General features: G+C 43.9%; 1 protein-coding gene across 3 annotated transcripts in view; it reads right to left on the bottom strand.

Annotated features, from left to right (window-relative positions):
* LOC309701486 (histone deacetylase 4-like) overlaps nt 1–13,897 on the bottom strand; it is an 85,072-nt gene that overhangs the window by 25,873 nt on the left and 45,302 nt on the right. For all 3 annotated transcript variants that reach the window (XM_082525724.1, XM_082525722.1, XM_082525723.1), the window contains 6 exons: nt 12,369–12,492; nt 10,628–10,746; nt 2,424–2,552; nt 2,222–2,331; nt 1,621–1,755; nt 1,306–1,498 (listed from right to left, as the gene is read on the bottom strand). In XM_082525724.1, the coding sequence (XP_082381850.1) occupies nt 1,306–1,498; nt 1,621–1,755; nt 2,222–2,331; nt 2,424–2,552; nt 10,628–10,746; nt 12,369–12,492 (810 nt within the window). The remainder of the gene's footprint in view (nt 1–1,305; nt 1,499–1,620; nt 1,756–2,221; nt 2,332–2,423; nt 2,553–10,627; nt 10,747–12,368; nt 12,493–13,897) is intronic.

Consider the following 13,897-nt stretch of genomic DNA (forward strand, 5'->3'; position numbering starts at 1 on the left):
AGCAGGCGCCTCATTGTTCTGACACACAACAACACTACTGACTACACTACACACTAACTACACGCTAACTACACACTAACTACACATTAACTACACGCTAACTACACACTAACTACACATTAACTACACACTAACTACACACTAACTACACACTAACTACACGCTAACTACACATTAACTACACACTAACTACACGCTAACTACACGCTAACTACACACTAACTACACAAGATTTGTGCTAAACGAATAATGAATCGCATCATTGGCTGGACTGTGGGATAAGGTGGCATCGTTCTGATCCCATACAGGAGCAGCCAGTCACTGACTAAGACTGTAAAACAGAATTGTTAACGTATTTATTTTAATTTCAATTCAGGTTAGATTTTTTTTGTGCGCAACGCAGATTTTCTGTGCACAGAGACGTGGCAGCAGCTTAGAGGGAACATTGATGCTGACAGTGTTTCCCTTACTTAAGAACAGCTCTTTGACATCCATCCTAGACGACCTCTGTCCGGGTTCCTCAAATTTTTTATGACCCACTGCACAACACGCTAAGACACCAAGTTTTCAGCTAATGTCTCTTTGGAATTAACTTGTTGGTGCAAAAAACAAAACAATTTTATATATTTAGCTAATCATGCTGCTACTTTCAAAGTCCTTAAAGATATAATTAAAAACTTGCTCTTTGCTAACTTGTCTGTGCAGACACATGCTTGAATGTTTCATGGTTCAGTGTTAAATAACTTAAACAAAAAAAACATTCCTCTGAAAACAGTAAGGCACATGGACTCCGTCACTAATGAATCAAAAAGCAACACAAAATTACATGGCTGATTGTGCCACATGTCAGTGGCATGTTTAGTTACACATTATCGCTCATTAGCAGGTATCTGCGTCTATGGATGCTCCTTGGTAGCATCAGTAAATACCAACACCCTCTTGTCTATCCCCCAAAAACCAAGATGAGTTTGAACCTTCAAGATATGAGCTCAGTTGGGTGATAACTAACTAACTCTTGTTCAATGTTCAGTTTTATTTAAAGGACACTCCAGGGAAGCAGCTGTTTTCTCCTCTAAGTATATGTTGTTTTAAGCCTGTTTATCTAACGGGGGCAGCTTGCTGTCCCCAGGGTTCAGGTAACACCCGAGGTCTACCCTCTCATCCAGATGCGGTCATGTCGGCCTTCAGATCACTATAGTGATTGCAAAAAATAGCTAATTTGGAAACCAGTGGCTATCGCCATCTTTCATGTATATATAGTCTATGCTTTAAGGTATTTAATAAAAGCTGAATTGTTTCCCCTACCTGTCACCAGGGGGCTCTGCGCTGGACTCTGCTCCATGAGCACCATATGTTGGAGCAGGGGACTGTGTGCACCGTGCCCGCCTGTTCCTGCTCCAGCCTCGGCCAAGTAGGGGGTCAAGTGGCCACCGGAGAGGAATGGAGGGCTGAGGGAGAGGGCTGGCTGCAGGCCTCCATCCTGTTGGGCTGAGGTCACCTGGAAAAGAGCGTGCAAGCATATTTGAATAGATAGTTGGAGACAGTGCACTCTAAACAAAACAAATTCACAGTTAGAGAGATGCACAGTCTGCAAGCTGTTCAGTCAAGTTTCCTCCTTACATTAGAAGCAGCAGTGGCCGTGGCAGTGGCTGGCAGCCCCAGGGTGATGTTGGGTAAAGATGGGGAAGTGTAGAGGGACAGCTGGCTAACGGAGCCACGATCAGCACCGCTGCACAGCCTCTGGGCCAAAGATGCCTGGAAAACACATTTAAATGATTTATCTGTGTTTGCATCAAGGGAAAAAACCTCCTGCACACAGATAACAAAAAAAACCAAACAGCACACAGAAGAAAAAGTCCACACACGGGGAAAGATCTACATTTGCACCCTCACTGCTGATGTAAAACTGTCACGGACAGAAGCCTCCTCCACACTGCCTGAGTGCCCCTAATGGCTGCCACAAATAGCATCTTGCCAGCTCCTCAGCCTGCCTCCTTGTCCACAGAACAATAATCCGAACATCCCTCAATCACAGCCTTCATACGTACTCCAGGCTGCAATGTTTTAAAGCTAATAAGAGAACCTGCAGCACATCGCTGGCACAAAGGAGCCAGGCTACAATTTCAGAGATCAGGCTTAATAAGTTTTATGCTAAAATTACAAGAACAACAACAGAAAGATAAATGGCATCTATAACAGCAAATGTATGCGTGTGCGTTACCTCCGTGTTGTTGGAGACTGACACAGTGATGCCGTTCTCATTAGGGATGTTGTTGGAGCTGTTATTTGGAGAGCTTGGGCCCGAGCCGGGTGCGCTGCTACATGCAGAGTCTGAAACGCGCGCAGACACACAAATCAAACACACAAGAAACCAGCAGCAGTGTGGAATGAAACTCTGAGCGAGCCGTTTGCTTGCCTCTTACCTGCCATGTCGAGCGAGCGTTTCTTGGCGCTGGTGATGGGACTGTCTCGGCGACGCAGCAGCGGACTGCTCCTACGCTCGCTTACCTTCTGCTTCAGCCGGGAGCGCAGCTTCAGGTTGGGCTCAGATGCTGAAAGAAGATTGAAAAGAGACCAAATTCTTTTTTTGAAATCCAATTTGAACTCTGTTATCGTAAGCGCATAAATACCTTAATGAAGAAAGCTTTGTGGCCAACTTTCTGCTCAAACTTCTTCGGGTTCGCTCAATTCTTTAGCTAACCACGATAATTAAACTAATCTTTCCATGTTCCCCCTGTGAACCCTTGACGTTCTCACAGCCCTGGTTGGAAATCACTGCACCGCAGCACTAACCTCCACTTCTGTCACCTCTGGTAAATGGGATATTTTGGTTTCTTGCCAACACCAGCTGAGGAGCAGCACCCCTGTCAAACCTCCTTGATGTTAAACAGATAACTGGCAGCTTTGGATGAATCAATCGGCAGGAAGTGAGAGTTACCTGAGCTACAGTCACGCAGACTTTCAGCTTAAACTGGGAGCTCTACACACTGATCAGCCGGGGGAGCACCTTCTACCGAGCGGCTCTGTTACGAAACCTGTTAGGTGGACAAACTGTTACATGCTGCTATTCATTTAGTGTACAATTCCCCCCGCCTACTGAGATGCTTTTGAACAAGCCACATTCTGATTTTCCCAAAGACGTTGTGGCCAAAAAGCAATTAGCTCCAATTTGGGAGCCGTGTCTGACTGGCTAAAGGTCTTTTGGTCTTTTGTGTACGCTGTCACGGACTTGTGAATGGATACTGACAGAAGGGAACGGCATGTCACCTCATTAGCCTTCATGGCTCAGACCATGAAGGCTAATGCTCGGTTTATTTTACCCTGCCAATCAGCAGCCTTGGATAATTTTTCTATTTATTATCCAATTTTCAGTCATCAGAGGATAGATAAAATCAAAAACAGGGCACTTCTAACCTTTATTATGACATAACCAGTTTAACCGTCTACTATATCTCTTTTAAGACTGACAGGATAGGTAAAAGCACCCAGAAGCTACCATCACCGGAGCAACTGTTCCTTTTGGGAAACGATCACAGATGAACTTGTTCCCGTTTGCAGTGTCAAGTAAAAATAAATGTGTGGAGAAGACACAAGTGTGAAATATGAGGTGTGAAGGTACAGTAACACAAAGTGGGAAGGAGAGCTCAGTCCAGATGGAGTCAAACCAATTAACGTTGAGGGGAGGTGGTTTTCAAAGCCAATTTACTACAAATCCAATAAAAACTCTGTGACTCTGCTTTAGATTTTAGATCTAAATTAAGCAAACCCCCCCAAAAAAAAGGGTCTTTGTCATAACAAATACAATATTTGGTCAAAATGAAAGCTGCTGATTAAGGCTTTTGACTTTTTGAATGCTGTGAATGTTCCGGTGTATTTCATCACTTTTCACCAAGCACAACAAGAGATTCTGATATGTTCTGTTTTAATATTTGTTCTAGTAGTAAAACTACTGTATCTACTATGGGTGCAACAATACACAAAATTCACGATTCGATATTTTTTCGATACAAAAAATGTTCATGCTTTTTTAATTTGTCATTTATTAAAATTATAAATATGTATTTTAACTCAAAAGTACAGTTTAATTTAATGTTGCTGAAACAACAAAGTAATAAAAAAAATAACTATCTGATGGAGGAATCACTCATCTTTGGAAAAGAGTTTATTACAGAGAAATGTCTCTTTCAAAATAAAAGCTCTACTATACGCTTCTTTTGGGCTATATTCTCAGCAGCATATTAAACATATCAGGTCCCCATAAGGAGAATCCTGTGCTAACGGCTGTCTAAATGACTCGGGTAAAGTTTGTAGCATGGTGCTGGTTGTTTTTGTCTGCTTCCACTTGTCTTTGCACTAGGATGCTGTCGGAGTAAATGTGCAGTCATATTCGTTGTGTTCCCACTAGTGCTGTCAGCGTTAATCTGAAATGACATTAACGCCACAACACGGCAAATCTCCGTTAACGAGCTACCGCGGATCGCCCCGTGCGTGAGGCTGGACGGCGTCAACACATTAACGAGCTAACTGCGCTAACGCACTAGCTCCCACCCATGTAATTGAGCATTGCGTGGCACATCCAACATACTGTTTTACTTTAGTCCATGACGCGCTTACCTTCAGGGTCATACGTCACATGAAAACCAAAATAGTTCCAAAGGCCAGCTCTGAATGAGGGTGGGGGAGGTTCAATTTGCCATGTTGCAACGAGCTTAGCTTCTGTCTTGCTAGCTTGTGCTGCGCTCAGTGGATCTGCGCTTGACAGTGCAGCCTAGGCGGAGTAGTCGAACGCAGATCCACTGAGCGCTCAACACAGACAGCATCGTCAGAAGGAAAGTTGATAAAATAAATTAAAATTTTTGTATTGTTCGATACATATGCGTACCGAACCGAAAGCACTGTATCGAACGGTTCAATATCGAGTATCGTTGCACCCCTAGTATCTACAGTACTGTACAAAAGTCTTGATCTACTCCCTTTTGGTCACATGTATGGAAAAACTGTATAAGGTTAAAAACACGATTTACACAATTCTGACGAGTTTGAAAGTTAATATTTCGTATGATAAGCTTTAATGTTCAACAGCCTGAACTCTTTATGCAAGGTTGCCTTGCTTGTCCTTCTTCAAGGACATTCAAAACTTTTTTTAAGTGTCAGTAATGCTGGGCTTCTGGCTTTGAGGAGGCCAAACCATGACTGGTCTCTGTCCAGGTATGCTTTAATCCAGCGGTCCCCAACCCCCGGGCCTCGGACCGGTCCGTGAGTCGTTTGGTACCGGGCCGCGAGAGTTGAGGCCCAGGTGTGAAATGTTTGGTTTTCAGGGTTTTTATCGGTTTTCAGCGTTATTTTGTTATCGTTTTTATCTTTAACTCTGTTTTCCTGGGTCTTTTCACGTGTGTTATGAATAAATCTTTTTTTCGGTACTAGTTTTATTTTGTTGTATTTATCCGCGACACCTTAAAGGCCGGTCCATGAAAATATTGTCGGGCATAAACCGGTCCGTGCCGCAAAGGTTGGGGACCGCTGCTTTAATCGCATTGGCAGTGTGTTTAGGAGCATGTCATGGTGAAAACTGAAGCCAGTGTCAATCGGACACGCCAGATTCTATTGCATAGTGGATGAAAATCTGATTATACTTTTCTGTATTCATAATTTCATCAATTTTGACAAGATCTCCAACACCACTGACTGAAATGCAGTCACAAACCATGACAGAGGCTCCGCCGTGTTTTTCACATGGCTGAAGACACTCAAGAAAAACTCTGAAAGACCTGTAGGCACCGGGGAACTACTGGATATAACCACTTAAAAAAAAACCTCAGACAAAGTCTATCTTCTTGAAAGCAAAGTATAAAGAAACATGTCTTCTGTCATGATCAATATTGAATGAGCACGACCTTTCGAGGAGAAAGAGTTTGAATAAATGCATCCATCAAATCAGAAATAACTCCTGAGTCGTCATTTCATTTACATCTTTGAAGATTCATGACAGATCTTGTTTTTCTTAGAATTTGAAAATACTAATAGGCATTTTATTTTCTGAAAGGAAAACAAAGAAATGGCACGACAGAAGAAGGAAGGATAACAAGTGGCCCTTTGAGTAATTAGATTTCTGCTTTCGTTATTAGCAGAGGAAAGAGGAAAGACATTTTTAAAAGTCAAAGCCGAGGGGAATTGACGAAAATGTCAATAACTGTGAAAATAGGTTTTCTCTGCTCTTTGAGGGCTAAAGAGAAAACAAGACCAAATGTGGTGCTCATAAAAACACACGCGGTGTTAAGGGAATCGGTTATATCTAAGGCTGCATTATCATGTTTCTTGGACCCATCTTCATTCTCTAATTTTGGCAATCATTGCACAGAACAGGCTAATTAATTTTACATTAATTAATTTTTTTAAGTTTGCTGTTCAAAATTGCAAACTCCGACTAGTGATAGTCTGAAAGTTGTATTATAAGCCTGTGAAAAGCAAGAGCACACGCAATCAGAGCGATATGGCTACATAAATGGTGTATTGTGGCCCTGTTAAACGGGGCCTTAACCAGGGCGCCCAGCTAGCATTCAGTGAGTGACGCCCCCACAGCCGCATGTTGCTTTGTATATACGGGAGATTTATACGGTCCAGTTATCAAGCAGCAGCATGTACTGTATGCGTTCTTGTATTCCACATGGGCATGCTGCCCAGTGAGGCCACAAAACAGCCTCGCTCATCAGTGAAAAGACAAGAAGGCTTCACTTTGTTTTCCCCTCTCATATCTTTATTGGTGTGTGAGAACATGTTCTAGAGAACATTGTTCATGTCGTGCTCTTTCACCCCTAAATGCATACAGAAATACGGTACAGTGAATGCACTTGATGTTCTGGGACAAAAGGTCCTCAGGAAACACCTTGTGTCACCTGACTCTTCTACCTTTTACACCTTTAGCTTGCTTAGAACTTAAACCATGTGTTTAGTTACAATTTTGCACCTTTCCCACAGCTTGGCCTTTAATAAGTTGAAATGTCGTCTGGTGTAGACTTCCTGTTCTGTTGTTGGACAAGTATAAAAAGAAAAAATCATCACCTGATGACATTTGGGTGGTTTTGAGATACAATTTCCAGCAAATATGGTTCCTTTTTTGCTCTCCACACACTGAGTGTACAATGGAGAACAAGTGCACCAAAAGCTAAAACATTTCTGGGACTTGTTCCATGCTGTAACATTCTGCAGAGTCTTATGTGTAGATTAGAAGTAGTCAAAGTGAACTGATGGACGAAGAATTACAGGTGAAAGGCTGCTTGCTGCCATAAGGAAAGCATGAAAACAATGAGTCCGTTTTACTGCTTACAGATTTGCTTGCATTAAATCTAAAATCTCACGCTGTTCAAGAAGTAACCACAGTTGTCACCAAATCAGCCGGGACTCAAAAAGAAAGCAAACTTTTTGGCTTGTTCTGTCGTTGCACTGTAAAATGGTAAAAAGGACGACGGGGAGATGCACAAAAGAGCGTTGTTGCTTCCTTCGGCCGTTGCTGGGAGTTCTGGGTTCCAGTCCTCTATTTTATGGCCTGGCGGTGATATAAAAGAGCCTCTAAACTCCACCAAGCTGCCATTACCATAAGTAAACCCCGCAAAGCACGTCAGTGCTGTGGGCAAATATCAGGGCGGCACAGGTTCCCCTCTCTCTCGGCAGCAGAGCACAATCCTCAGCCTTATAGAAATCCAGGGACGGGCTGACACTCCAGGGACGATCTTTTCACTCTCTGCCATCTTCCAGTTTTTCTCTCTCTTTTTTTTTTCCATTCTGCACATAAAGCAGATTTTGCTAAGTGTGTAATCATCGTGCACTTGCTGGATTTAGTTTAAATCCTGCATGCCAGCTCTCATTTTCTATGCTCTAATCATCTTTCTCAAGGAAATGATCAGCGAAGCTAGCAAGCACCTTCTTCATTCTCCTTTTTCTGTTTTCACTCATTTCTACTCATTATCTCCTTTTCTTCCTTCATGTTACTCGCCTCTTTCTCCCTCACTTTCCTCTCCTTCTGCTGATCTCCCAGGGTGGAATGCAGCTGTGTGGGCCAGTGTCAACTGTGGTCTATCTGTTGTCGTAGCCAGCAGCCTGCAGGCTCAGAGTCAACAGGGCTGGAGCGGCCTGCCACTGGGCTAAGTGAATAATTGCACTGTAAGACGACCGCTGCTTCACGGCTACACCACCGCACACACCACTCGCACTTCGCACACCCACACAGAGCTACACATACACACACACCTGACAAAAGCACGCTGAACACAGCTGGTTTTACTCGCTAAAGCTTTAAAGACATCTGATGTTTGAGCAGCAGACCCAAAGAATGACAGATTGTGCACCACAAGTAAACTTTTATCTATTTCTGTGGTGTGTGCAGCAGTTTTAACTGCTTTAATTCTTTTTGACATGATGAGCACCGAATGTGAAACAAAACTTTCAGCTCTGTTTTAGTTTCTGGACAATAAGAAGTGCATGCTGCGCTTGTGTGTACATATCTTACATACACTATGTGAAAAAGGTATTTGGCCACCTACACATTAAATTTACTAAAGCTTTTATGCTATCCTATCCTACAACCCTAAGCATCAGTATGGTGCAGCTACAAAAGCTTCCACCCCTCTGGGAAGGATTTCTACAAGAGTCTGGAATAAATCTGTGGAAATCTTTACCCATTCATCCAGAAGAGCATTTGTGAGGTCAGACACTGATACTGAACTCACATTTTTTGATCTAGTTCATCCCAAAGGTGTTGAACGGGGTTAAACTCACCAAAATGCATCCAACCATGCCTTTTCTGGACTTTATGTACTGGATCACAGTCATGCGGGAACAGAATAAGGACCCTCCCCAAACTCTTCTCAAAGCTTGTACTCACCTGGTGTATTGTTTTGTATGTGTATGTGCTGTTAATTTATGCAACTTATAATAGTACTGCTGTCCTTCTTGGCCAGGATGCTCTTGTAAAAGAGATTCAATCTTAAGAGTAGGGATGGGTACCGGTATCCGGTGCCATGATGGCACCGGTTCTGACATAAACGGTAGTAACCAGACCGAAAAGCAGCGCACATTTCGGTGCTTTTTTTTCCTGAGATGTGATACACTTTAGATTTTAGCCAATCATTTTACCTTTGCGAGCGTAGTAGGCGGGCCCAGGTACGTACGTTCTTTTAGAGCAGAGCTACAGATTAAAAATGCCCAAGGCGAAGCGGTCAAAGTCTGGCTGTACTTCACAGCAAAATATGCAAACTCAGCAGCAACAAGTGCTTTAAGCTGATACTGTGATACTGTCAAAGGAGGTAACACCTCGAATCCGATGAAACACCTGGCGACGCATAGCGGTTTTTTTTAAAAGCCGAGAAATGCGCCGTATTTGATAGCTTGCTGCGAGACCTCACACCGAGCACATCTACTGCGGGTTTGGTGCCTGTTATCGGACCCGGAGTTAGCAACATCCCCCAAGAACCCGAAGAGGAGAGTCCTGGCCCCTAGCCCTGCCAGTGTAGCAGGAATGATGAGGATGATGATGGCAGCAGCAGCCGTTCTTCTCTGCGTGAGTAGCTTAATGTTGTTCATGTATAATTTACGTTGAGTAGGCTAACCACGTTATTACATTAATGCATGTAAGGTGAACTAGCAAACACCGTCGTAGTTACATGCGGCTGTCTTCTTGTTTGATGGCAGATACTCCCTTCACCCTGGCCAAAAAGGCTAAAATGACCAAAGAAAAAGTGGAAAACAGTTAAACATGAGAGGTTTAGGACAAATTGTGTGTTCTCCATTCTTTAAGCACCAGTTCGAGCACCGTTAAAGTACCAGTTTGGCACTGGTATCGGATAAAACCTAAATGATACCCATCCCTACTTAAGAGTTTATTTTCTCCGGGTTAAATAGAGGTTTATTTTTTTAAAACTGCTCCAGAGTTTACTGGTAGTGTGCTTTATGCTTGGCATTGTACTTGATGTAAGGCAGTTGAAATTTCACCAACTGACTTGCTGCTTTGGTGGCACATTATAGTAGTACCACACCCAAATTCACTGAGCTATGTTGTTATGTAAAGGGAGAGTGGCTTTTTAAACATTGAAGAAAAGACACCTGCAAAAGCACCTGTGGAAATGTGGAAGTTTAAGAGGACCAAGAACAGAGCCCTGGGGAACTCCAAAGGTAATTGGAGTTCTTCACTACTAACACAGCCCTCAAGCCAGTTAGTCTTAATATTCAAATATCCAATACATTAAAGGAAATAACAGTAAATATAGCTGTCATATTTTGGTAAAAAACAGTAACTTTTTACTATTCAAACTATCAGTGTCAAGCTGATATTTCTTAGCGCTCACTGTACTGAACTACACTTACCTACACTTGCACTCTCTACTGCTCTCATGTAGGGAATGCTGGGAGACCCTGACAGCCTAATCTGGATGTGATTAATGGAGCAGTGCTCAGTGCCATCTAAATAATTCTAGATGTGAGTCTACATGGCAGCTACTGGACATTAAACTTTCAATGTGTGTGTGTGTGTGTTTGTGTGTGTGTAATTCTCATGTGTGCATGCAGCAAATAGATGAGTCTGCACTGCCAAAACAAAGTGTATCCACATGCGTATGTGTGTGTGTGGGGACCGCACCAGTCTTTCGCAGTGGGAAGTCATCCCGGGGGTTGTAGACGCCCAGCACAGGGTGGTTGTAGGTGGACACGCCAGTCTGTGGAGGCGAGCTCTGGTCCAAAGAGCTGTGCTGGGTTTTGCTGCAAAACACACACACACACACACACACACACACGCACACACACACACACACACACAGTATTAAAGGGGCCACCAAGATCACAAAACATGTGCAACAAGGCAAAACACCGATAACTCACTGTACACGTGACTCAATGAGTAATCCAGACAAAGCAACGAACTTCATGGCTGTCATAGATCTTTATGATTAAAGCATCATGCAAATCCCTTGGCAAGAACAAAGAAATGTGCTGCCATCTGTTCACTGCCTGCAAAATAAGGTGGTGTTTGCAGGCAAAGTTAAGCCGTGTTGGCTTTGACCCAAATGCATGTTCCTGACAAGCGGATGCACACACTTGTCTCTTCCAAACTGAGTCCAATGAGTGGAGAAATTTAGATTACAGAGAGAGGCGTAGAAAAGGAGAGAAGCAGGCAGATATAGAAAGATACACTTTGTGTTACTTTGAGCTGTTGAAAGTCAACACTTGTGGGTGTTTCACTGGGTCACACATCAAGATTATGTAACGTTATTTATTTGGTTTTGCGTTTGCAATTTGTGGTTTCAGTCCTTTTTTGTTGTAGCACAAAGACGCATGTAGTCATAGGGAATAATATTCGGATGTGCTACATCCAGGGCTGAACTTCAAAGCTAAATATGGTAAATGGTAAATGGCCTGTATTTATATAGCGCTTTACTAGTCCCTAAGGACCCCAAAGCGCTTTACATATCCAGTCATCCACCCATTCACACACACATTCACACACTGGTGATGGCAAGCTACATTGTAGCCACAGCCACCCTGGGGCGCACTGACAGAGGCGAATATATGTCAGGCCTGTGTCAGCAGTAGTGAGCGCTAATATTAATTTAAGGGCTGTGCTTTTATTCTACAGTTCTGAGTTATTTACACAGAGAGAAAAGTCAACTGCATATACATTTTCATACAAAATATACAATTTCCTTCACACAGAGTCAAACCAGGACTGCAAACTCCTTGCGAGTAGGAAAAGTTGGCGTCCAGTGATTGGAGTATTTATATATAAATATAACTGATGTGTGTTTGTATATTAAATTCTGTAGCTTGCATTGAGCACGCTGTCTACAATGTCACTGACGGGCAATAAAAAAAACATGTGACAGGAGGCCACCAAACCTAGAAAGAGGAAACAGCAAGTGTGCACACCTGCACAAGGCTCCCGAGATGCTACAATAACCATCCAAGGCCAAGTCTTCAATGTGAGGGTCCCTATCATCAGCTTCCAATATGCAGCTCTATCACGTGTGCGTGTGAGCATATGTGTGTGTGCGCGGGCTGCCATCTTTGTTTCATAACCCTGCTAGATCCATCTTTCAGTCGGGCTCACACAGTGTGGCAGGTGTGGAGGAGAGGAAGCTCGCTGACAGATTAAGATACAATCCAATACATTATTCAGCCGCTGTCAGAGACAGAATTACCATCCTACACTTAGAAAGACCTGCAGATGCGTTCAGGAGTCTTCTGCTGCTTACAGTCATTACAAAGAATCAGCGGCGGCTCGCGCACTGACAGGAGGGAGAATGATTTGATGTCAAACAAACTTTTTGGTTGAGTGTATCATGTGCATTACTAGCTGAGCTAATACCACAAAAGATGCTCCTCACCGGTACCAGTAGGGAGCGTCGTTGGGGAGGCCTCCTTGGTTGATGCTACGCTGGGCCAGTGCCTTCTTCTTATTCAGGACGAACTCCTGGAGACGCATCTTCACCTCGGTGCTGGCCACAGCGCCTGAAAGAGAAAGCCACGGATAAAGTCATTACAGCTGAATGTACGCTACATCACGAGCAATTACCATAACAAGTTAGCCACCGCGACTGAACTTGTAGGAAGACTGCGCGGAAAAGGGCCAAGTGTCCATGGGTGGTTGACGCGATAGTTGGATGTCTCATCACAATTCTCATAATCAGTTTGATCTTTTTCACTTAAGTGTGAAACGAACCCTATTACACTCTTCCACTGTAACATGTTTCAAAGCAGATACTGTCCTCATTAGGTTTTTAATACTGTGGGTGGCAGAGTGCTGCCTCACAGCAAGTCCTGGGTTAGAATCCACGACTTGTGTGGATTCTCTGTGAGTACTCTGGTTCTCTCACAGTCCAAAGACATGCATGGCTTTAGGTTAACTGGTGATTCTACATGTGAATGCGGGCGTGAATGTTGGCCTCTTGTCCAGGGAGTAGCCTGCTTCTCGCTTTATGACAGCTGAGATAGGCTCCAGGCCGCCCCTGCCACCCTAAATTGGATTAGTGGAAGGAAAGATGGATGGATGGACTCCAGTTTTAAATGGCTAATCTCTGTAATCACATATCTATTAGGAGTTGGTGGGCATGCGTGTTGTTGTTCCTGGGTTTTTGTTTCCCTTTTCGAGACGCAGGTAGGCGGGGCGGTGCTTGATGGCATTCCGGCGGCGTATCGGACGTCATCAGTGGGAGCATTTATGGAGCTGAGTAACGGACGTCTGGTGTCGCAGTATCGTCGCTTCCACAAGTGGTAACCTGCTTTTGCAAGATTAATCTGTTGCTTCCGCGCTACTGAGCTGCATGTTTTAAGATCCGTCTCCTGCCTGCTTTCCCTCTGCACCAGCCTGTCTCGCCACCTGCCTGTGTGTGCTGGCCCTCTTTGGATCTGTGACAGAGACTTACCTCGCGCCGGCCTGTGACCACTGCCATACCTGTATTTCAGTGTTTCAAGTAAGCTTTCCAACTCTCCCCGTCTGCCTCAGTTTTACTCTCGACGTTATCCCCTAACTCTGTTTTGTCGCTCGTCCTCAGGTAGCTCCGGTGCGCCATCTATCCTCCCGCATACCTCGGCTCCGTTTCATCCCCTCGGCTCTGTCTCCTCGCACATTTTCCCGGCCACTGTACATAGCCCCTTCCCTTGTAAATATTCCCCTGTCACTGTAAATAAATCTGCTTCACCGCGATCCTGTGCCCGTGTGTGTTTCTGCCACTAAATCCCCCCGTTTAAATTCCCCTAACAATATCTGCATGTTCATATGTAACATCTATAGGCATGAGATGAGACAGTGTAACTAGACTATCCCAGCTAAGACCTCCAACAGGAGAGATCTTATTCCTAATCCTCAGATCAGGTAATTTTGGATAACCGATCACTACATGCAGGTTAAAAGTTT

The sequence above is a fragment of the Aulonocara stuartgranti genome (assembly GCF_965226115.1).
Source record: "Aulonocara stuartgranti genome assembly, chromosome: 23".
Lineage (NCBI taxonomy): Eukaryota > Metazoa > Chordata > Actinopteri > Cichliformes > Cichlidae > Aulonocara > Aulonocara stuartgranti.